This window comes from Oncorhynchus nerka, linkage group LG7 (assembly GCF_034236695.1).
Source record: "Oncorhynchus nerka isolate Pitt River linkage group LG7, Oner_Uvic_2.0, whole genome shotgun sequence".
Lineage (NCBI taxonomy): Eukaryota > Metazoa > Chordata > Actinopteri > Salmoniformes > Salmonidae > Oncorhynchus > Oncorhynchus nerka.
Window position 1 is genome coordinate 32,485,578 of NC_088402.1, and position 26,278 is coordinate 32,511,855.

Below are 26,278 nucleotides of genomic sequence, written 5' to 3' on the forward strand. Positions count from 1 at the left end.
AAATGAGTGGTATTTTCAAATGTAATCTATTTTTAGGCTTAGTTGTGGTCAATTTGCAGTGTAGAAATGATTATAATTATGTACCAGCCCCCGACCATCTGCTCCGACAGACATCGGCCTGCTGTTGAATCTAGTTGCCTACCTCTGGTTTAGACTCCTCAGCTCATCTCCCACTTAAGTTCCACTTTTGTTCAATAGTTAATGTGTTGAAATTCGCCATCCCTGTTTAGAACTAGATCTCCTAGCAACAAGCCTTTGAACAACTAAATCTAACCAATTGGAAAGTTGTCGCGTTAGAATCTGCTCCGCTGCCTATGAATACTGTGGACTGTAGAAGTGTTGCAAAGTCCCACAGGTCCCGTCAAGCTACGGAGATGAAGGCCGAATATCATTAACAAATTTTAGTGACTCTATTCAAATACTCAAAGATCCATGTTGAGCGTAGTTGCAACGAATAATTGACCTTGCTTTTGTGTGAGTAAAAAGACATGAAAATAATCTGGAATATACAGTATAGAAAGCAGTTAGAACTGAGAGTGGATTCCCACCAGAAAAACCATCTGCCACTCAGGGGTTAATGGTAATGTTGACAGTGACGTTACTGATCACATCGCTACTGTTTGACTTGACTGTTGTCTGCCTGCCTGTCGTCTCTCCTTCCACTGTCAAACATTCCATCACAACACATTTTGAAGGAAACTTTTTCTAACAGAGAGACATAAAACAAGGTCCTTTAAAGAACCTCCGTGCGTATTCTGGGTTGATGAAAGAAACCTCCTAGTTTGGAGTGAGTTGAGACTGCACTGTAGAGTGACAATGAGACGTCTAGTTAGCTTGAGCTGAATGTGACGTGTCAGGTTCAAACAGCTGTAGCTGTGTAGATGTGTAGCTGAATGTCACCCTGGTGGAGTTGCAGACTCCCTGGGGTGGGATGCCCAACCTGGCTCTGTCTCGCTAGGGGGGCTCAGAGTGGCACGGCTCAGTCTTCAGGCTCCCTCTCAGTGTACGTCTGCCTATGACGCTCCGCAACCTGTGGTTTTAACACCCACCGCAGCGGAGAACGCACCCCAACACTCACCCACACCCAGCTCATTCATGTCACATGGCCTAAACGGCTCTGACTGGCACGGCTTCCTACAGATACAAGGGCATTGCACTAGTGTGTGTGTGTTTCTCTCTCTCTGTCTTCCTCTGTTTCTTTCACTTCCTCTCCCTCTCTCTCTCTCTCTCTCGCTCTCTCTCCCTCTCTCTCTCTCTCTCTACTTACTTCTCTACTTCTACACCTCCCTCCCAGAGGAGCAGAAGGACCATAGAAGTCATTATAGAAATAAGCATTGTGGTTCCACTCCACCTGAACCGAACAGTGCTATGTCTGGAATGGCTACATATTAGAGAAATTGAATTTGCCCCCATTATAACTCAGCTGGACATGTCAGAGAGAGGCGATGCAGAGGAAGAGAGAGAGAACAAAGAGGAGAGGGCGTGAGAGAGAGAAGAAGTGCCTCCATGTGAGAGTGTGGGGGCAGGATGAGAGGAAGGAAGAGGTGAGGGTGGTTGTTTTCCAACCATCTCATTAGTCCCTTCTTGACAGAAATTAGTCATGCGTGAGATTGATAGGATGCCGTCTGAATTCATTCAGTTCCCTCGCTCTCCGTTAATTTAAATAAAAGCGTATTTGAAACTATTGATCACACACCAGAAACAATGTGCTGGAAGATAGGTCTACACATGTGAAGACTGTGAATGGTGTTTTCATGAATGCAAATGAATTGGAAATCAAATGGAAAAGAGAGCTTGAGGATGGGTCATTCTGAGATGTGAATGCAGGTCGTTGGGGAGACGAGGAGAGAAATGCCTGTGATTGTGAAGGAGGCATTGAAATTGTTCTGTCGTGGAAATTCTACACAGGGACACTCGAAGTCAGTCTTAAATGAATCATTATTTATTAACAGTTAACTGGAGAAGTTCCAACGAACTTGATGCACCATAGTGAACGTCTGTCAGGAGCTCTACCGGGGCAGTCCCATTTGTTCACTTGTATATTGCAGACAAGTTATATTTGCATGATTTTACTTATTCATCATTCATAATTCATTCATAATTAACGTTTGCTTCATTCATGTGACCGACCAATACTGGTTCATTTCATGCAGGTGACAGACCAATACCTCACACGGCTTCTTCTCTCTAAGCTGAGACCTTGCAACGGAGATATCTTCTCAAAACAAGGGTCTGGGCGTACTGCCAAATTGCAGATACTGATAGTGAGGATTCGGTCAATCAGTCACTTGCATGAACACAGAGATTGGTTATTAGAAAAGCACAAACATAACAGTTTCCATCGCAGTTCCATGACACATTTTTGAAGATCTCCACTAGACTATAATGGAGCTTAATGATACTCTCCCTTCTGTTCACAAATTCACTCCTTTTTATCTAATAGTCCTCGTTATGCTTTTATGTTCAAAGTTACAGGTCAAGACAACCATACTGAAAATGTATTTAATTACAGATTTAGTAGTAAAACCTCAAATCCAACCAAGCACTAATATTTCATAGAGGAACAAATGAATTCATTTATAGCAGGTGACTGTGCATACAGTAATCTATGCTTCCATGTGGTTATTGAAACAACGTTTCAAACAGGTATTCATTAAACAACTCCTAACTCATCCCTTAACACACACACTCTCTCTCTCTCTCTCTCTCTCTCTCTGTGTTCCTCCTCTCTAGACGTGGTGGTGAACGGGAAACCGTGTGACTGTGACATCATCGCTGACTGTAAGGTGGGCGACGCTGTGCCATTGGAGGTGAAACTGACCAATCGTAGTAAGAATGTGGTCGGACCGTTCGCCCTGACTGTGGTTCCCTTCCAGGACTACCAGAACGGAGTTCAGAACTATGACCTGCAGGACGCAGTCACCTTCATAGGATCTAACACCTTCTACATAGACATGGTGTGTGTGTGTCCAGAACTACGTGTGTGTGCAGAACTGTGTGTGTGTGCAGAACTGTGTGTGTGATTGGTGGTGAAACTATTGTCAGGTGAGTTAGCTATCCACAGGCACTCTAAATAATGTCTCTGTGTGTTGTTTTCCTAGGTGAAGCCCACAGAGAACTCTGTGTGTATGGGAGCCATCCTGTTCCTCTACACTGGAGACTTCTACCTCAACATCAAGTTCCAGGATGACAGTGCTGGTCAGGGCAAGGAACTGCCCCCATCCTGGTTCGGCCTGCCCAGCGTGCACATCAAAGCCCTGGAGGCGCCTATCGAGGCTGGGGCATAGAGCCTGGCACTCTTTACATGAATATCAAATGTATTTTTCCAGATTTCTTGCGTCATTCTCCTCGGAAAATATAGGTTTGCCCACTTTCTGAACATCACTGAAGGCATGGATGGATGGGTAGATGGAGCACTCGAGGAGAGTACAGTGGGATGAGGACACAACGGACTAAATATTCTAGCGGTTAGCTGATGTCACTCAATAATTTGCAGTAACTCGGTTTGAGGTATTTTTGTGTACTCTATGTTAAAGCATGAAGGATACAGTAGGTCTTACTGGATTTGGAAATCACCTTTTGAATCATTTTATGAATTTCAGCACCATGAAATCAGTCATCGAAATGTGTCAGCCATGATGGAGGTTTTGTGGAAAGATCATAAGGTCACCTCTTTCCTGCTTTTCACTCAACTTACCAGGGATGTAGAGCATCATACCATCCTGTTGGCCTCCAAATGGCAGTGTTGGAAAAGTACCCACATGTCATACTGTAGTAAAAGTAAAGATACCTTAATAGAAAATGACTCGAGTAAAAGTGAAAATCCCCCAGTAAAATATTACTTGAGTAATAGTACGTGGTCTTAAATATAATTAAGTATTAAAAGTAAATGTGATTCCTAAAATATACTTAAGTATTGATAGTATAAATCATTTAACAATCTCTATATTGCAAACCAGACGGCACCATTTTCTTTCCAGACGGCACCATTTTCAGACATCATTTACGAACAAAGCATTTGTGTTTCGTGAGTCTGCCAGATCAGAGGCAGTAGGGATGACCAGGGATGTTCTCTTGATAAGTGTGTGATTTTGACCATTTTTCTGTCCTGCTTAAGCATTCAAAATGTAACGAGTACTTTTAAGGTGTACGAGAAAATGTATAGAGTAAAAAGTACATTATTTTATTTTGCAATATAGTCAAGTAAAAGTTGTCGAAAATATAAATAGTTAAGTACAGATATCCCAAAAACTACTTAAGTAGTACTTTAAAGTATTTTTTACTTAAGTACTTTACACCACTGCCAAATGGAAGTTCTTTGTTATTATGTGTCCAATCCTTCCCTCTCAACAATCTGAGCAGCAGAGTAGAGATACTCTCATGTGAACATGATTATCAAGCAGCATCCTCCTGGGTATATGATTCTGTCTGTAAATTATATAATATATTATGAGAAGCACAGTGTATTACTCTACCACATGAATCCACAATCACCTCTATCGATTTGTGGTTTCTGCTTTAGCAATTAGCTTGATTCGCTGTTGTCTCTCTACTCTCTGCGTGACTGTAAACATGGATTTTTACTGCTGAGCTTGTATATTTGGGCCTCTGAATCTCCCTGTCTATAAAATCCTACAATACATGTAAATAAATGTTGAGTTGAGCCAACTTCTGAAAGGGTGTTTGCATGTATTTGATATGTAGGAGCAAAGAGTTGGACTCATTCTTCTGTCCTTTTTTGGACATTTGCTCGTTCCTCTGCCTGGCAAATTGACACGAGTCTAGCCTATCCCCTTCGTTCACACAGCCACAGACAGAAGCCCATAAAGATATGCAATGCGCATCAGCGCTCCAGAATTACCACTGGTAAATTAAGGAGAGATAAGATTTTCGTTGCCCGTGCATAATAGTTACTGAGTGGACAAAACAATAAGAACACCTTCCTAATGTTGAGCTGCACCCTTTGTTTTCTTCAGAACAGCCTCAGTTCGCCGGGACATGGGCTCTACAAGGTGTCAAAAGTGTTCCACAGGGAAGCTGGCCCATGTTGACTCCAGTGCTTCCCGAAGTTGTGTCAATTTGGCTGGATGTCCTTTGGTTGGTGGACCATTCTTGATGAACCCAGGAAACTGTTGAGCGTGAAAAACCCAGCAGCATTGCAGTTCTTGATACAAACCGGTGTGCCTGGCACCTACTACCACACCCCGTTCAAAGGCACTTAAATATTCTGTCTTGCCCATTCACCCTCTGAATGGCACACATACACAATCCACGTCTCAATTGTCTCAAGCCTTAAAAATCCTTCTTTAACCTGACTCCTCCCCTTCATCTACACTCATTGAAGTTGATTTAATAAGTGACATCAATAAGGGATCATAGCTTTCACCTGGATTCACCTGGTCAGTCTGTCATGGAAAGAACAAGTGTCCTTAATGTTTTCTACGTTCAGTGTAGGTTTGATGAATGGAGAGGAAATGTTAAGTGTACACAAACACACATTAGCAGGTAAGTCCTTTCCAAAACAAAGTGTTATCATAATAAATGGGGGAGCCTTGGGCAGAGTTCTCCTCCACCTTAAATAAAAACCCATTATGTCAGGTAAGTGAAGCATGTTACTGTTTCCTGTAGAGCAGAATGAAACACTTCCTGGATGAGGGGAGCTTGAGGAGACCAGGCGGGGGTGGAACAGGTACTACTGGTTCTTCACTGGGAACAGCCCAAATCTTTTATCTATCAATGCATTGATCGTGTTCCTGACAACCAGGTGCCACAGCAGCAGTCACAGTGGTTACCTAATGTGTGTCTGTCCTTAACAGCAATGAGACTAGAGCATGGCAAAACCAGTTGAGATAGGCCTGCGTAGCTGATGCAACAATACAGATGCCAGAAAATAGGGCAGGGAGTTTTCTAAGATAACACAGAGAATGTGGGCCGTTTTATATGAGTAGCGGTACACTACTATTCTAAAGTTGGGGAGCATTGTGATGTTAATGATTCCATTGCAGGCCTGGAAAAACAATGTTAGGTAGACATAACTCAACATCAGAACAAAATGGCATTTCGTGGCTGTAGCTACTCATCGCAGGTCTGCCTCCTTTAGCCTATGCTTACTGCCTTATCATAGGCAGAGCACAGACGCAGTGAACCAATAGGAGATGAGGGGGAGAGATGCAATCGGTACCGCTGAAGCGCGATCAAAATGTTAAAGTAATTTCCGCTTGAGCCGACATATGCAGCGTTTTACCATGAATGCAGTCTAAACTAATGCGGGAACATTGTTTATACGTCATTTCAACGACAACATTCAATGTGATGACGTTGAATCGACAGGGGAAATGTTGAAATTACGTCTGCCCAGTGGGTTATCTTACCTTTCAATTTCAACCTCGCTATAATGCTGAACTTCAGCGAGACAGGTTGAATCCAGCCCTAGTTCTGAAATGTAGCTCTGGCTGTGTACTGGAGAGGATGAGGAGGCTGGGGAGGACTGTCTTACAACCCTGTGGATGTGGGTGGGAAGGATAGGGAGAGGGACCCCACCAACCCCCAGTAGACAAACGGGATCAGGATAGGAGATTAGGCTGTAGAGAGACAGAGGTCTGTCTGGCAGTGTGCTTGAGAGGCTGAAGAGTTCTAACAACCGTGTAGCTGTAGATAGGAGAGGGATCCATCCCACTAGCCCCAGGTCTATTGTAGGGATGCTTGGTCTTGGAGGTTTCCCTGCAACAAGTCTCCTTTCAATAGAGCTGCTGCTTGTCAGTGAGTGAAGTGAACAACTAAGGGGCGATCATCCCTCCGCTCCCCACAGCACAGAACAGCGCTGGTACAACTACAAGCACAATGTAAAAAAATGACAGCATATACTCCCCTGTCTGACCTTACCATCCTGATGCTAGTTTATCCTTGCACTCTCCATAGCACGGCTCAGCATCAGTACAGAATCAGCACAATGTCAAAAAGTAGCTTACAGTCCCCTGTCCAACCTCTGCACTGTCCTAATGCTAGCTTATTATTGCCTGTACTCTGTTTGCTAGGGTGTAAAGAGATGAAGGCTTATAATCATCGCTGAAAACTTGGATGTATTGCACATTTCGAGACAAAGTTATTGAGGAGTATTGGCTCCTTAAATTCTAATATTGCTCTTGATTGTGCAGTACTATGCAAGTCATTTCTAAGGTACCGGTTCGATGTTCTATTTTATACGTGGAGAAAAGGCCCTTTTGTTCTGACAATAACAAAGGAAATTCATTTGATAATTGCATCGCTCTGGCTGTAAATAATAAGGAAATAGAGATGAAACATTCCTTTATACACCGAACAGCTTAGTCACTCTAGAAACAACACATTTCGCATTTTCACAGCAAGGTAATTTTCCAAGCAAAACAAACAGCACAATTCTCCTCGATGCAAATGTGAGACTGATTTTCAAAATCTTTCCGATACATATTCTCAGGTTAGGTCTCGTGTGTATAAGTGCACTTCTAAAATAGTTATCTGGAGATCTGCTTTCTGTAATTGATTGAATACAGGACAATCAATTACAATTAACACAAGTGTCTCTTTATGTCGTTGTGAATAATGAATTACCATTCCAGGTCCCAGTGGATTTAGCTAACCCAAGCCGTATTCTGGGGACATAAAATACCATACTGTAAGATATTATATTCTGTCATCAAAACATCTGATTCTCTCTAAAAGCATGCTCAGCAAAGACACAATATCTCTGTTAAAACATCTCAGTGCCATATTACCAGCTCCCATTGAGCAGCACGAGCTTTGATCGCAACACTACATCGACCCCACTACATCGTCTGAATGTGAGACCCCACTACATCGTCTGAATGTGAGACCCCACTACATTGTCTAAATGTAAGACCCCACTACATCGTCTAAATGTAAGACCCCACTACATCGTCTAAACGTAAGACCCCACTACATCGTCTAAACGTAAGACCCTACTACATCGTCTAAATGTAAGACCCCACTACATCGTCTAAATGTAAGACCCCACTACATCGTCTGAATGTAAGACCCCACTACATCGTCTAAATGTAAGACCCCACTACATCGTCTGAATGTAAGACCCCACTACATCGTCTGAATGTAAGACCCCACTACATTGTCTGAATGTAAGACCCCACTACATCGTCTAAATGTAAGACCCCACTACATCGTCTGAATGTAAGACCCCACTACATCCTCTGAATGTAAGACCCCACTACATCGTCTGAATGTAAGACCCCACTACATCGTCTAAATGTAAGACCCCACTACATCGTCTAAATGTAAGACCCCACTACATCGTCTGAATGTGAGACCCCACTACATCGTCTGAATGTAAGACCCCACTACATTGTCTAAATGTAAGACCCCACTACATAGTCTGAATGTAAGACCCCACTACATTGTCTAAACGTAAGAACATTTGCATAAACTATACTGTAGAGAAGCACCTGAGAATCAGATAGGGATCATGCTGTCAAGTGCCTTGAAGACTGAAACACTCGCTCTTTCCTAGAGAGGCTGATTATATCTACCATCTCATGTAGACATGCAGAAGGCTGCAGTAGTAGAAAGACAATTGTATGCTAAATGTACATTTTAATCCCTATACTTACTAGAACACACATGAAGGCCTGTTTCTTTTAGCATCCAATGCTTTGAAATCCTCAAAGGAACAGTTGTTTTTTAAGTGCACAATAAATGTCTCCACAATAGCTGTGATAGCCTCTGTTGGAAGTTTAACTGAATAATGCTTGCTGACCTGCATCATGTAACTGAGCATGTTTCTGAGTAAACAAATGAAAGCAATGGCTTCTCCATCTCTGTATCTCTTTTTGTTGTTGATTATTATTCAGATAAAGAAGATGTCTTGCAGGTGCTAATGTTATGGGATGGTGAGGTAGATAGAATTAAATTAGGTCTGGGACTTGCATTAGTAAAGAGAAAACAACAAACAAATAATTATAGTGAACTGTCTCTATCTCTATTCTCTCTCTCTTTCTCTCCAATTCTCCCTCTCTCTCATATAAAAGTTACATAGAGAGAAATGGACATGAGCAGTAAATGTGAGATATCTTTCCTCTAAAGAGGTTTGAGCATGACCGTGGACTCCATCCCTGCCATTTTATCGACTGGGAACAAGGACTGGATGCTTCGTCCATCTTCCTGTCTGCACTCTGCAGCCAATGATAAGCTCCAAACACTTCCATTTTATTTGTCTGCTTCTACAGAACTGGAACGTCCTCTCACTCCTTCACCATGTGTTTGTTGTTCAGTACTATTATCAATCACCCCCCTTTACTGAATAGAAGTCTGTCTCCCCCATTTTAAATCTGCACAGTAAAGGAGGAACAGTACTTAAGGATGTTGAGTCGTAGTCTACACTGTCATGTCTTCGGTCCCGAACTTTCTTTGTCAATTAGCTAGCTATTTACTTGACATTAGCCATTACCATTCCAACAGCAATGGGGGAGCTCAGCCCATAAAGTGCTCAAAAACAACCAAGAGGACAGATACTGTAGAGCCAGGCTCAGTCAAGTGTTAAAACCAAATCAAAAACCTATCAGCAGGACATTATCGCCGGAATATTTTACCATTTCAGGCAAAGCGGTATTATATTACATTTCAGTAGCTAGGTTTCCATCCAGTTGGCGACAGACTGTCATGCAAATTCTAAAATCGGCATGAAGAAAATATGCACATTTTCCTACCAGCTCAACTGGAACAAAGAGCTCCGCAGTCTCTCTTTGCATTTTCAACTCTACCGGTGGTTTTGTCACAACAACTGTTGATTAAATAACAAGTGAGCCTACTATTGGGCTGGGTTGTTAAGTTCTGGAACGTTCATTTGAAAGGGAACTGTGATGTATAGCAGGGTTTCCCAAACTTGGTCCTGGGGCCCCCCACGGGTGCACGTTTCAGTTGTTGCCCTAGCACCACACAGCTGATTCAAATATCCAACTCATTATCAACCTTTGATTATTTGAATCAGCTGTGTAGTCCTAGGGCAACAACCAAAACATGCACCCAGGGGGGGCCCCAGGACCGAGCTTGAGAAACCCTGCTGTACTGAACGACCAGTTGAAAATGGGGGAGGGGTCGGGTTGTGGGTTGGGGAACGCTGTCAGCATGGCCACTGCTCTTTAAATACGTCACTCATTGCTTCAAGCCACAACTCGCCACACCCTCCAAACGGGAGCAGACATACTTCAAAGTCTGTTCAAGAACGTACAATTACATTTTGGGGAAACGTGTCATTCAATTCAAACCGTTCCACAAGGTAGCAAACGTTCAAGCGAACTGAACGCACCTCTGGTCTTGGCACGTGGCCTCTAGCCATCAGCTAACAGATACAGTGCGGGTAGACTGTGCGGGTCGGTTGGTCTGAGAAATGTGAATACTATGGATAAGACTAAGAGGGGGATATTTTTATTTGTCAAATGGCAGTCAAGCATTGAGCGTCATGTCACCAGAATAAGACCTTTGATATTTATTGGAAGAGGCATCAACCACCAAATCAAATCAAATGTATTTATATAGCCCTTCGTACATCAGCTGATATCTCAAAGTGCTGTACAGAAACCCAGCCTAAAACCCCAAACAGCAAGCAATGCAGGTGTAGAAGCACGGTGACTAGGAAAAACTCCCTAGAAAAGCCAAAACCTAGGAAGAAACCTAGAGAGGAACCAGGCTATGAGGGGTGGCCAGTCCTCCTCTGGCTGTGGCGGGTGGAGATTATAACAGAACACAGAAGATGTTCAAATGTTCAAAAATGACCAGCATGGTCAAATAATAATAATCACAGTAGTTGTCGAGGGTGCAGCAAGTCAGCACCTCAGGAGTAAATGTCAGTTGGCTTTTCATAGCCGCTCATTAAGAGTATCTCTACCGCTCCTGCTGTCTCTAGAGAGTTGAAAACAGCAGGTCTGGGACAGGTAGCACGTCCGGTGAACAGGTCAGGATTCCATAGCCGCAGGCAGAACAGTTGACACTGGAGCAGCAGCAGGTGGACTGGGGACAGCAAGGAGTCATCATGCCAGGTAGTCCTGAGGCATGGTCCTAGGGCTCAGGTCCTCCGAGAGAGAGAAAGAAAGAGAGAAAGAGAGAGTATACTTAAATTCACACAGGACACTGGATAAGACAGGAGAAGTACTCCAGATATAACAGACTGACCCTAGCCCCCCGACACAAACTACTGCAGCATAAATACTGGAGGCTGAGACAGGAGGGGTCAGGAGACACTGTGGGCCCCATCCGATGATACCCCCAGACAGGGCCAAACAGGAAGGATATAACCCCACCCACTTTGCCAAAGTACAGCCCCCACACCACTAGAGGGATATCTTTAACCACCAACTTACCATCCTGAGACAAGGCCGAGCATAGCCCACAAAGATCTCCTCCACGGCACAACCCAAGGGGGGTGGGCGCCAACCCAGACAGGAAGATCACGCCATTGACTCAACCCAGTCAAGTGACGCACCCCAGTAAGCCAGTGACTCAGCCCCTGTAATAGGGTTAGAGGCAGAGAATCCCAGTGGAAAGAGGGGAACCGGCCAGGCAGAGACAGCAAGGGTGGTTCATTGCTCCAGTGCCTTTCCGTTCACCTTCACACTCCTGGGCCAGACTACACTCAATCATATGATCCACTGAAGAGATGAGTCTTCAGTAAAGACTTAAAGGTTGAGACCGAGTCTGCGTCTCTCACATGGGTAGGCAGACCATTCCATAAAAATGGAGCTCTATAGGAGAAAGCCCTGCCTCCAGCTGTTTGCTTAGAAATTCTAGGGACAATTAGGAGGCCTGCGTCTTGTGACCGTGGCATACGTGTAGGTATGTACAGCAGGACCAAATCAAAGAAATAGGTAGGAGCAAGCCCATGTAAAGCTTTGTAGGTTAGCAGTAAAACCTTGAAATCAGCCCTTCCCTTGACAGGAAGCCAGTGTAGGGAGGCTAGCACTGGAGTAATATGATCAATTTTTTTGGTTCTAGTCAGGATTCTAGCAGCCATATTTAGCACTAACTGAAGTTTATTTAGTGCTTTATCCGGGTAGCCGGAAAGTAGAGCATTGCAGTAGTCTAACCTAGAAGTAACAAAAGCATGGATACATTTTTCTGCATCATTTTTTTGACAGAAAGTTTCTGATTTTTGCAATGTTACGTTGATGGAAAAAAGCTGTCCTTGAAACAGTCTTGATATGTTCGTCAAAAGAGAGATCAGGATCCAGAGTAATGCCGAGGTTCTTCGCAGTTTTATTTGAGACGACTGTACAACCATTAAGATGAATTGGCAGATTCAACAGAAGATCTCTTTGTTTCTTGGGACCTAGAACAAGCATCTCTGTCTTGTCTTTAAAAGTAGAATGTTTGCAGCCATCCACTTCCTTATGTCTGAAACACAGGCTTCTCGCGAGGGCAATAACGTTTCATTGAAGTGTACAGCTGTGTGTCATCCGCATAGCAGTGAAAGTTAGCATTATGTTTTCGAATGACATCCCCAAGAGGTAAAATATATAGTGAAAACAATAGTGGTCCTAAAATGGAACCTTGAGGAACACCGAAATTTACTGTTGATTTGTCAGAGGACAAACCATTCACAGAGACAAACTGATATCTTTCCCGACAGATAAGATCTAAACCAGGCCAGAACTTGTCCGTGTAGACCAATTTGGGTTTCCAATCTCTCCAAAAGAATGTGGTGATCGATGGTATCAAAAGCAGCACTAAGGTCTAGGAGCACGAGGACAGATGCAGAGCCTCGGTCTGATGCCATTAAAAGGTAATTTACCACCTTCACATGTGCAGTCTCAGTGCTACGATGGGGTCTAAAACCAGACTGAAGCATTTCGTATACATTGTTTGTCTTCAGGGAGGCAGTGAGTTGCTTATTTTCCATCATAATTTGCAAATTAATTAATAAAAAATCCTACAATGTTATTTTCTGGATTTTGTTTCTCATTTTGTCTGTCATAGTTGAAGTGTACCTCTGATGAAAATTACAGGCCTCTCTCATCTTTTTAAGTGGGAGAACTTGCACAATTGGTGGCTGACTAAATACTTTTTTGCCCCACTGTATTTACTCGGTAGCCTAGTAAGCTGCATGGTCTCCAAATTTGTGGTGGGAGGACTACACACCATATCATCTTGTGACTCCCAGGGTAACTAGCCCCCCGGAGTAACTGCCCCCCCCCCCCCCCCCTCTGTAATTCTCACAGAAATCACTTTGTCACCAAATGTTTTTAAATACTTCCCCCAGTTGTCACTACTATTGCTCAACTAAAAATGTTATCTGTCGCATCTAAAAATGTAAGTCGCCGTAACCAAACGATTCTGAGATAAGTTCTATACAGTACAGTACTGCATGTGTCAAATGAGAACAACACAGAGGCTGAGAAACCCTTAAGTCAACAGTCCGAAGGTGATACAAAATGTGTAAATCAAAGATCTGTCGCCCAAAATGACACACTATAGTTTGTACCCGTCTAAACTTAAGAAAATGTTTGACTGTTTTGGTAATGATCAACATGTCCTCATATCCCTGTGTCCATTCCCCCACACTCTTCTACCAATCACAATAGGAGGAAATGATGTATTTTTTACCTGAAAGAAAAAAACTCAAGCCTTTATACAGATGAAGCCTTCAATTAAATCTCTTTCTTCTGCTTCTCCATTGAGAAGTATAGTCACGTCCAGTCATTCATTTCAACAGCCTTGATATGTAAATGATCTCAGAGAGGTGGAGAAGAGATTGTGGTAAACACAAAGCAGTCCTCTGACACCTGTGTTATGTCTATATGACGTGCATGGTGCACAGTGCCCCTGGCTAAACTAAGTTTGCTGGAAGTGGACTTAGCTATTTAAGCTATAGGAGCCAGTATATATATATTTTTTAATGTAATTGAACTAAGCAAGTCAGTTAAGAACAAATTCTTATTTACAATGACGGCCTACACCGGCCAAACCCGGACGACACTGGGCCAATTATGCTCCGCCCTGTGGGACTCCCAATCACGGCCGATTGTGATACATCCTGGATTTGAAACAGGGTGTCTGTCGTGCTGCGCCACTCAGGATTGCAGAATAGTTCTTTGTATAGACAAAGAAATGCTCAACCGATTGGAACCGGAACAAAGAGCTCCACAGTCTCTCTTTGCAATTTACGGGCAAGTCTTTGGGGCAAATGTCCCCTCCCCGTCCTAAATTTGAAAGATGTTAACACCAGCAAAATCGTAATTTGTCCAAATAACCAGTAACGGAAAAACCCAAGCACCAGAACTAATGCCACTCGTTATTTCACGTATCCTGTAGTATAAAGGACAGATCTACAGTACCATTTCTGTTTACGTAGTCTGTCCACGAGAGACTATCTGCAGACTAACACAGTCTTGTGGCAGACTTCAGCACAAGGAGCCTGAGAAGGCGGCTACCTTACTACACAACACACTGGGTGGAGACAGGGACGGGGGAGAGCCAGACACCTAGAGAGGAAACCCCTACACACCGCAAAACACTGTTTTGTTGAATCAACTAATAATAATTTAGTTACTGGTTCCACAGCCTCTTTTAGTTCACTTAACTTTTCAGTCAAAGTGTTAACAAAAGATTGTTGGCCGAAACTTCAGAAAACATAGGGACAACCACAGTGCTTTTAACATACGTTTCAATGTACATATCTGACACCCGCTGACATTTTGCATGTTCATATAATTTATTGTTCATATACTGTCACGACTTCCGCCGAAGTCGGTCCCTCTCCTTGTTCGGGCGGCGTTCGGCGGACGTCGTCACCAGCCTTCTAGCCATCGCCGATCCACTTTTCATTTTCCATTTGTTTTGTCCTTGTCTTACACACCTGGTTTCAATCCCCCAATTACTTGTTCATTATTTACCCCTCTGTTCCCCCATGTGTGTTTGTGAGTGATTGTTTATTGTATTGCGGTCTGTTATTGTGGCCTTGGATTTCTTTGACGTGTATTGTGATTATTGTTGAGTAAAATTGCGTAAATTACTCACATCTGCTGTCCTGCGCCTGACACATCTACACCAGCTACACACAGAACCATTACATGTACAGTGCCTTCGGAAAGTATTCAGGCCTCTTTGACTTTTTCAACATTTTGTTACAGCCTTATTCTAAAATTGATTAAACAAACAAACAAAAAATACTCAGCAATCAACACACAATACCCCAAAATGACCACATAATTATTCAGACCCTTTGCTATTAGACTCGAAATGTAGCTCAGGTGCATCCTGTTTCCATTTATCATCCTTGAGATGTTTCTACAACTTGATTGGAGTCCACCTTTGGTAAATTCAATTGATTGGACATGATTTGGAAAGACACACACCTGTCTATACAAGGTCCACAGTTGACCATGCATGTCAGAGCAAAAATCAAGCCATGAGGTCGAAGGAATTGTCCGTAGAGCTCTGAGACAGCACTGTGTCGAGGCACAGATCTGGGGAAGGGATACCAAAACATTTCTGCAGCCTTGAAGATCCTCAAGAACACAGTGGCCTCCATCTTTCTTAACTGGAAAAAGTTTGGAACCACCAAGACTTTTCCTAGAGCTGGCCGCTCGGCCAAACTAAGCAATCGAGGGAGAAGGGTCATGGTCAGTGAGGTGACCAAGAACCTGATGGTCAATCTGACAGAGCTCCAGTTCCTCTGTGGAGATGGGAGAACCTTTTAGAAGGACAACCGTTTCTGCAGCACTCCACCAATCAGGCCTTTATGGTAGAGTGGCCAGACGGAAGCCACTCCTCAGTAAAAGATTAAACTCTTTGGCCTGAATGCCAAGTCACGTCTGGAGGAAACCTGGCACCATCCCTACGGTGAAGCATGGAGGTGGCAGCATCATGCTTTGGGGATGTTTTTCAGTGGCAGGGACTGGGAGACTAGTCAGGATCGAGGCAAAGATGAACGGAGCAAAGTACAGCGAGATCCTTGATGAAAACCTTCTCCAGATTGCTCAAGACCTCAGACTGCAGTGAAGGTTCACCTACCAACAGTACAATGACCCTAAGCACACAGCCAAGACATTCGCAGGAGTCGCTTCAGGACAAGTCTCTAAATGTCCTTGAGTGGCCCAGCCAGAGCCGGGACTTGAACCTGATATAACATCTCTGGAGAGAACTGAAAACAGCTGTGCAGCAATGCTCCCCATCCAACCGAACAGAGCTTGGGAGGATCTGCAGAGAAGAATGGGAGAAATTCCCCCAAAACAGGTGTGCCAAGCTTGTAGCGTCATACCCAAGGAGCCTCGAGGCTGTAATCGCTGCCAAAGGTGCTTCAATAAAAGATTGAGTTAAGGGTCTGAATACTAATGCAAATGTCATATTTCAGCTGTATTTTAATTTTAAATTAGCAAAAATATCTAGAAACCTGTTTTGCTTTGTCATTATGGGGTATTGTGTGTAGATTGATGAGGTAAAAAATGTATTTAATCAGTTTTAGAATAAGGCTGTAACGTAACAAAATGTGGAAAAGTCAAGGATTCTGAATACTTTCCGAATGCACTGTAAATGAGCATGCATGTTGGAAACAGTGTATGTTAAAAGCACTATTTGAAAGGTTGGGTGACCCTAGCCTTCGTTTTCTCAAGTTGGAGCTAAGTTCGGGCCAACTAAGAATGTTAAGTTCAGTTAACACTGACTGAAAAGTTGAGTAAACAAAGAGGAAACCCTAACCCTACAGACACCCATTCAATGGTAGAATGATTATTATAAACCGTGTTATATCAGACCCTGTACCACGGGGAATGACAAAACATTTATTTTTACTGCTCTAATTACGTTGGTAACCAGTTTATAATAGCAATAAGGCACTTCTGGGGTTTGTGGTATATGGCTAATATACCACGGCAAAGGGCTGTATCAAGGCACCCTGCGTTGTGTTGTGCTATGGAACAGCCCTTAGCCGTGGTATATTGGCAATATACCACACCCACTCTGGCCTTATTGCTTAATTGTCTCCAGAAACCTGCGGTGAGTGTAATTGGAGCAAGGGGTCTCTTGTGGTGTCTGGACTGATTTCAGAAGCCACTCGGAAAGTTAATCCGCCATATCAATCACTACTGGGTTGGGATGCCTACTGAGAAAACAATTGGTTCACTGCCAAAACATATGAAGAGGGAGAGAGATTCAGAGGGAGATGAGGGAGAGGGAGATACACTGTACAGGGGGTGAGGGAGAGAGAGAGAGACAGAGAGCGAAAGAGAGAAGAAGAGAGATGGCACCAATCTATGCTGCATTATACACATACCTGAGAAGCATTGTGCTAGATCATACCGAGAGAGAGAGAAAGAGAGAGAGAGAGAAAGAAAGAAAGAAAGAAAGAAAGACAGAAAGAAAGAAGGAGAGAGTGAATGAATGAAATGAACAGAAAGAGGAAGAGAGAGAAATTATACATCATATTGCTCTCCTGTTTATCATCCATCATCAGAGGAAGACATCAACACTCGTTTCCCCAGGAGATCACAGATCAGTGAGAACAACAACAACATAAACATTTAAGATGTGTGTTTGTTGACAAAAATGTAGTTTTAATGAGTAAATGAATGAGGCCTGTTAGGGGGAGGGTTAAAAGATCTTCATGTGCACATAGCATGATTTATCATGTATTTCACATAATACAATAGTTTATTTGTCCATAGTAGTACAGTGTATTGTATTTTACACACAGGGGCTTTACATTTGACAATCTGCAATACATCACGATAATTGTATTAAACCACATACTATAATATTATGTAGTAATCTGTATAATGCTATTCTACACATTGTCAATCTAAACAAAATCTCTACTTGGGAATCTCTGTGCATCATGGATAATGCCTTTGTGATGTACCTCCCAAATGGCACCCAATTCCCTATAGAGCCCATAAGGTACTGGTCAAAAGTAGTGCACTACCGGGGAATAGGTAGGGTGCCTGTCTGAGCGCCTGTAAGATATTCCTCCTCATTTAGTGATCCACTTTGTCATTACTATGGAGACTTCCTCTGAAGTACTGTAGGTGCCTGCTGCCGTTATACAACTTTATTTTTACTCTTCTCCAGGAACACAGCTCTGTAGGTGGGAGGAGAGCAGAGACATGAAAGACGAGGAGAGAAAATGGAGTTATATATAGATGGTATAGATAGAACACTCAGAACCATCCAGACAGTGTTGATTGAAGGAGCTGTTCAGACTCCAAATGGTTGCAGTTATGCACGGCTTGAAACTTGATTTATGCATTACAGTGTAGACACTTTGTTCCTTTCCAGTGAATATACCCCACCACAGCCCCTCTCTCTTCTGAATTCAGATGGAAGATGACTTTCTTTCTGAGTGCAGCGTTTTTATGTCTATGTGTGTGAGAGTGTGTGCGCGTGCGTGTGTGTGTGTGTGTGTGTGTGTGTGTGTGTGTGTGTGTGTGTGTGTGTGTGTGTGTGTGTGTGTGTGTGTGTGTGTGTGTGTGTGTGTGTGTGTGTGTGTGTGTGTGTGTGAAGTAAAAATATCAGAATCAGTTATAGACCCCATTGCCCTTTATGGTTGTGAGGTCTGGGGTCCAACGAAGAATTCACTAAATGGGACAAACACCAAATTGAGACTGCATGCAGAATTCTGCAAAGATATTCTCCATGTACAAAGTAAAACTCCAAATATGCATGCAGAGCAGAATTAGGCCGATACCCGCTAATTATCAAACTCCAGAAAAGTGCCGTTCAATTCTACAACCTAAAAGGAAGCTATTCCCAAACCTTTCATAACAAAGCCATCACCTACAGAGAGGTTAACCTGGAGAAGAGTCCCCTAAGCAAGCTGGTCCAGGGACTCTGTTCACAAACACACCCCACAGAGCCCCAGGACAGCAACACAATTAGACCCAACCAAATCATGAGAAAACAAAAAGATAATTACTTGACACATTGGAAAGAATTAACAAAAAAACTGAGCTGCACTTCCTGACCTCCTGCCAAATGTATGACCATATCAGAGATATATATTTCCCTCAGATTACACAGACCCACAAAAAATTGGAAAACAAACCCAATTTTGATAAACTCCCTTATCTTTTGGGTGAAAAACCACAGTGTGCATCACAGCAGCAAGATTTGTGACCTGTTGCCACAAGAAAAGGGCAGAACAAAAGTGAAGAACAAACACCATTGTAAATACAACCCATATTTGTGTTTATTTATTTTCACTTTTGTACTTAACTATTGCACATAACATGAGATTTGAAATGTCTTTATTCTTCTGGAACTTTTGTCAGTGTAATGTTCACTCGGCTCCCGATTGGTGCAGCGGTCTAAGGCACTGCATCACTACAGTACCTGGTTCAAATCCAGGCTGGCTGTGATTGGGAGTCCCAGAGGGTGGGGCACAATTGGCCCAGCGTTGTCTGGGTTTGGCCGGAGTAGGCCGTCATTGTAAATAACAAATTGTTCTTAACTGACTTGCCTTGTTAAATAAATAATTGCTGTAAAAAAAAGTATTGTTTATTTTACTTTTGTTTGTCTGTTTCACTTGCTTTGGCAATGTAAACATATGTGGCCCAGGCCAAAAACAAACCTTACATTGAAAATGAATTGAGAAAGAAAGAGAGACAGAGGAAGACAAAAGAGAGGAAGCGATCATGTCTGCATTAATCTGTACATTTTAGGACAGATAGTTGTGCCACCCATCAGTAACTTCCAATAGAAAGCACTCTGGGCTAATTCAACCCGAACAGTCATGTCACAAAATTGGAGGGACTCACTTATCGTTTTCATGCCAGTGAATGTAAAATGATGGTAAAAAGGGTGGTTACTGAAGCACATACTGTACTAGGGTTAGGATGGAACTGGACTGTGTACATGAAGCTAGGGTTAGAATGGAACTGGACTGTGGACATGAAGCTAGGGTTAGGATGGAACTGGACTGTGTACATGAAGCTAGGGTTAGAATGGAACTGGACTGTGGACATGAAGCTAGGGTTAGAATGGAACTGGACTGTGGACATGAAGCTAGGGTTAGGATGGAACTGGACTGTGGACATGAAGCTAGGGTTAGGATGGAACTGGACTGTAGACATGAAGCTAGGTTTAGGATGGAACTGGACTGTGGACATGAAGCTAGGGTTAGGATTGAACTGGACTGTGTACATGAAGCTAGGGTTAGAATGGAACTGGACTGTGGACATGAAGCTAGGGTTAGGATGGAACTGGACTGTGTACATGAAGCTAGGGTAAGAATGGAACTGGACTGTGGACATGAAGCTAGGGTTAGAATGGAACTGGACATGAAGCTAGGGTTAGGTTGGAACTGGACTGTGTACATGAAGCTAGGGTAAGAATGGAACTGGACTGTGGACATGAAGCTAGGGTTAGAATGGAACTGGACTGTGGACATGAAGCTAGGGTTAGGATGGAACTGGACATGAAGCTAGGGTTAGGATGGAACTGGACTGTGTACATGAAGCTAGGGTTAGGATGGAACTGGACATGAAGCTAGGGTTAGGATGGAACTGGACATGAAGCTAGGGTTAGGATGGAACTGGACATGAAGCTAGGGTTAGAATGGAACTGGACATGAAGCTAGGGTTAGGATGGAACTGGACTGTGTACATGAAGCTAGGGTAGGAATGGAACTGGACTGTGGACATGAAGCTAGGGTTAGAATGGAACTGGACTGTGGACATGAAGCTAGGGTTAGGATGGAACTGGACATGAAGCTAGGGTTAGGATGGAACTGGACTGTGTACATGAAGCTAGGGTTAGGATGGAACTGGACATGAAGCTAGGGTTAGGATGGAACTGGACATGAAGCTAGGGTTAGGATGGAACTGGACATGAAGCTAGGGTTAGAATGGAACTGGACATGAAGCTAGGGTTAGGATGGAACTGGACTGTAGACATGAAGCTAGGGTTAGGATGGAACTGGACATGAAGCTAGGGTTAGGATGGAACTGGACTGTGGACATGAAGCTAGGGTTAGGATGGAACTGGACTGTAGACATGAAGCTAGGGTTAGGATGGAACTGGACTGTAGACATGAAGCTAGGGTTAGGATGGAACTGGACATGAAGCTAGGGTTAGGATGGAACTGGACTGTGTACATGAAGCTAGGGTTAGGATGGAACTGGACATGAAGCTAGGGTTAGGATGGAACTGGACATGCAGCTAGGGTTAGGATGGAACTGGACATGAAGCTAGGGTTAGAATGGAACTGGACATGAAGCTAGGGTTAGGATGGAACTGGACATGAAGCTAGGGTTAGGATGGAACTGGACATGAAGCTAGGGTTAGGATGGAACTGGACATGAAGCTAAGGTTAGAATGGAATTGGACATGAAGCTAGGGTTAGGATGGAACTGGACATGAAGCTAAGGTTAGAATGGAATTGGACATGAAGCTAGGGTTAGGATGGAACTGGACATGAATCTAGGGTTAGAATGGAACTGGACATGAAGCTAAGGTTAGAATGGAATTGGACATGAAGCTAGGGTTAGGATGGAACTGGACATGAAGCTAAGGTTAGAATGGAATTGGACATGAAGCTAGGGTTAGGATGGAACTGGACATGAATCTAGGGTTAGAATGGAACTGGACATGAAGCTAAGGTTAGAATGGAATTGGACATGAAGCTAGGGTTAGGATGGAACTGGACATGAAGCTAGGGTTAGAATGAAACTGGACTGTGGACCTGATGCTAGGGTTAGAATGGAACTGGACTGTGGACATGAAGCTAGGGTTAGAATGGAACTGGACATGAAGCTAGGGTTAGGTTGGAACTGGACTGTGTACATGAAGCTAGGGTAAGAATGGAACTGGACTGTGGACATGAAGCTAGGGTTAGGATGGAACTGGACTGTAGACATGAAGCTAGGTTTAGGATGGAACTGGACTGTGGACATGAAGCTAGGGTTAGAATGGAACTGGACTGTGGACATGAAGTTAGGGTTAGAATTGAACTGGACTGTAGACATGAAGCTAGGTTTAGGATGGAACTGGACTGTGGACATGAAGCTAGGGTTAGGATGGAACTGGACTGTGGACATGAAGCTAGGGTTAGAATGGAACTGGACTGTGGACATGAAGCTAGGGTTAGAATGGAACTGGACTGTGGACATGATGCTAGGGTTAGAATGGAACTGGACTGTGTACATGAAGCTAGGGTTAGGATGGAACTGGACATGAAGCTAGGGTTAGGATGGAACTGGACATGAAGCTAGGGTTAGGATGGAACTGGACATGAAGCTAGGGTTAGAATGGAACTGGACATGAAGCTAGGGTTAGGATGAAACTGGACTGTGGACATGATGCTAGGGTTAGGATGGAACTGGACATGAAGCTAGGGTTAGGATGGAACTGGACTGTGTACATGAAGCTAGGGTAAGAATGGAACTGGACTGTGGACATGAAGCTAGGGTTAGAATGGAACTGGAACTGGACTGTGGACATGAAGCTAGGGTTAGGATGGAACTGGACTGTAGACATGAAGCTAGGTTTAGGATGGAACTGGACTGTGGACATGAAGCTAGGGTTAGAATGGAACTGGACTGTGTACATGAAGCTAGGGTTAGAATGGAACTGGACTGTGGACATGATGCTAGGGTTACTGGACTGACATGAAGCTAGGGTTAGAATGGAACTGGACTGTGTACATGAAGCTAGGGTTAGGATGGAACTGGACATGAAGCTAGGGTTAGGATGGAACTGGACATGAAGCTAGGGTTAGGATGGAACTGGACTGTAGACATGAAGCTAGGGTTAGGATGGAACTGGACATGAAGCTAGGGTTAGGATGGAACTGGACTGTGTACATGAAGCTAGGGTTAGGATGGAACTGGACATGAAGCTAGGGTTAGGATGGAACTGGACATGAAGCTAGGGTTAGGATGGAACTGGACATGAAGCTAGGGTTAGAATGGAATTGGACATGAAGCTAGGGTTAGGATGGAACTGGACTGTAGACATGAAGCTAGGGTTAGGATGGAACTGGACATGAAGCTAGGGTTAGGATGGAACTGGACTGTGGACATGAAGCTAGGTTAGGATGGAACTGGACTGTAGACATGAAGCTAGGGTTAGGATGGAACTGGACTGTAGACATGAAGCTAGGGTTAGGATGGAACTGGACATGAAGCTAGGGTTAGGATGGAACTGGACTGTGTACATGAAGCTAGGGTTAGGATGGAACTGGACATGAAGCTAGGGTTAGGATGGAACTGGACATGAAGCTAGGGTTAGGATGGAACTGGACATGAAGCTAGGGTTAGAATGGAACTGGACATGAAGCTAGGGTTAGGATGGAACTGGACATGAAGCTAGGGTTAGGATGGAACTGGACATGAAGCTAGGGTTAGGATGGAACTGGACATGAAGCTAAGGTTAGAATGGAACTGGACTGGACATGAAGCTAGGGTTAGGATGGAACTGGACATGAAGCTAAGGTTAGAATGGAATTGGACATGAAGCTAGGGTTAGGATGGAACTGGACATGAATCTAGGGTTAGAATGGAACTGGACATGAAGCTAAGGTTAGAATGGAATTGGACATGAAGCTAGGGTTAGGATGGAACTGGACATGAAGCTAGGGTTAGAATGAAACTGGACTGTGGACCTGATGCTAGGGTTAGAATGGAACTGGACTGTAGACATGAAGCTAGGGTTAGGATGGAACTGGACTGTGGACATGAAGCTAGGGTTAGGGAACTGGAACTGGACTGGACTGTACATGAAGCTAGGGTTAGAATGGAACTGGACTGTGGACATGAAGCTAGGGTTAGAATGGAACTGGACTGTGGACATGAAGCTAGGGTTAGGATGGAACTGGACTGTGGAGACATGAAGCTAGGGTTAGATGGAACTGGACTGTGGACATGAAGCTAGGGTTAGAATGGAACTGGACTGTGGACATGAAGCTAGGGTTAGGATGGAACTGGACTGTGTACATGAAGCTAGGGTTAAGAATGGAACTGGACTGTGGACATGAAGCTAGGGTTAGAATGGAACTGGACTGTGGACATGAAGCTAGGGTTAGGATGGAACTGGACATGAAGAAGCTAGGGTTAGGATGGAACTGGACTGTGTACATGAAGCTAGGGTTAGATGGAACTGGACATGAAGCTAGGGTTAGGATGGAACTGGACATGAAGCTAGGGTTAGGATGGAACTGGACATGAAGCTAGGGTTAGAATGGAACTGGACTGGACATGAAGCTAGGGTTAGGATGGAACTGGACTGTGTACATGAAGCTAGGGTTAGAATGGAACTGGACTGTGGACATGAAACTGGACTGTGGACATGAAGCTAGGGTTAGGATGGAACTGGACTGTGGACATGAAGCTAGGGTTAGGATGGAACTGGACTGTGGACATGAAGCTAGGGTTAGGATGGAACTGGACATGAAGCTAGGGTTAGGATGGAACTGGACATGAAGCTAGGGTTAGGATGGAACTGGACATGAACTGGACATGAAGCTAGGGTTAGAATGGAACTGGACATGAAGCTAGGGTTAGGATGGAACTGGACTGTGGACATGAAGCTAAGGATGGAACTGGACATGAAGCTAGGGTTAGGATGGAACTGGACTGTGGACATGAAGCTAGGGTTAGGATGGAACTGGACTGTGACATGAAGCTAGGGTTAGGATGGAACTGGACTGTGGACATGAAGCTAGGGTTAGGATGGAACTGGACTGGACATGAAGCTAGGGTTAGATGGAACTGGACTGAAGCTAGGGTTACATGAAGCTAGGGTTAGGATGGAACTGGACATGAAGCTAGGGTTAGGATGGAACTGGACATGAAGCTAGCTGGAACTGGACATACATGAAGCATGAAGGGGTTAGGATGGAACTGGACATGAAGCTAAGACATGAAGCTAGGGTTAGGATGGAACTGGACATGAATCTAGGGTTAGAATGGAACTGGACATGAAGCTAGGGTTAGAATGGAACTGGACATGAACTAGGGTTAGGATGGAACTGGACTGTGGACATGAAGCTAGGGTTAGAATGAAACTGGACTGTGGACATGATGCTAGGGTTAGAATGGAACTGGACTGTAGACATGAAGCTAGGGTTAGGATGGAACTGGACTGTGGACATGAAGCTAGGGTTAGGATGGAACTGGACTGTAGACATGAAGCTAGGGTTAGGATGGAACTGGACTGTGTACATGAAGCTAGGGTAAGAATGGAACTGGACTGTGGACATGAAGCTAGGGTTAGAATGGAACTGGACTGTGGACATGAAGCTAGGGTTAGGATGGAACTGGACTGTAGACATGAAGCTAGGGTTAGGATGGAACTGGACTGTGTACATGAAGCTAGGGTTAGAATGGAACTGGACTGTGGACATGAAGCTAGGGTTAGGATGGAACTGGACTGTGTACATGAAGCTAGGGTAAGAATGGAACTGGACTGTGGACATGAAGCTAGGGTTAGAATGGAACTGGACTGTGGACATGAAGCTAGGGTTAGGATGGAACTGGACATGAAGCTAGGGTTAGGATGGAACTGGACTGTGTACATGAAGCTAGGGTTAGGATGGAACTGGACATGAAGCTAGGGTTAGGATGGAACTGGACATGAAGCTAGGGTTAGGATGGAACTGGACATGAAGCTAGGGTTAGAATGGAACTGGACATGAAGCTAGGGTTAGGATGGAACTGGACTGTGTAAATGAAGCTAGGGTTAGGATGGAACTGGACTGTGGACATGAAGCTAGGGTTAGAATGGAACTGGACTGTGGACATGAAGCTAGGGTTAGGATGGAACTGGACATGAAGCTAGGGTTAGGATGGAACTGGACTGTGTACATGAAGCTAGGGTTAGGATGGAACTGGACATGAAGCTAGGGTTAGGATGGAACTGGACATGAAGCTAGGGTTAGGATGGAACTGGACTGAAGCTAGGGTTAGAATGGAACTGGACATGAAGCTAGGGTTAGGATGGAACTGGACTGTAGACATGAAGCTAGGGTTAGGATGGAACTGGACATGAAGCTAGGGTTAGGATGGAACTGGACTGTGGACATGAAGCTAGGGTTAGGATGGAACTGGACTGTTAGAATGGACATGAAGCTAGGGTTAGGATGGAACTGGACTGTAGACATGAAGCTAGGGTTAGGATGGAACTGGACATGAAGCTAGGGTTAGGATGGAACTGGACATGAATGAAGCTAGGGTTAGGATGGAACTGGACATGAAGCTAGGGTTAGGATGGAACTGGACATGCTAGGGTTAGGATGGAACTGGACATGAAGCTAGGGTTAGAATGGAACTGGACATGAAGCTAGGGTTAC

General features: G+C 44.0%; 1 protein-coding gene across 2 annotated transcripts in view; it reads left to right on the plus strand.

Moving 5' to 3' along the window:
- LOC115131475 (trafficking protein particle complex subunit 9) overlaps positions 1-4,668 on the plus strand; it is a 316,964-nt gene extending 312,296 nt beyond the window's left edge. For both annotated transcript variants that reach the window (XM_065020435.1, XM_065020436.1), the window contains 2 exons: positions 2,734-2,957; positions 3,102-4,668. In XM_065020435.1, the coding sequence (XP_064876507.1) occupies positions 2,734-2,957; positions 3,102-3,287 (410 nt within the window). In that variant the 3' untranslated portion in view covers positions 3,288-4,668. The remainder of the gene's footprint in view (positions 1-2,733; positions 2,958-3,101) is intronic.
- The last annotated feature ends 21,610 nt before the right edge of the window (positions 4,669-26,278 follow it).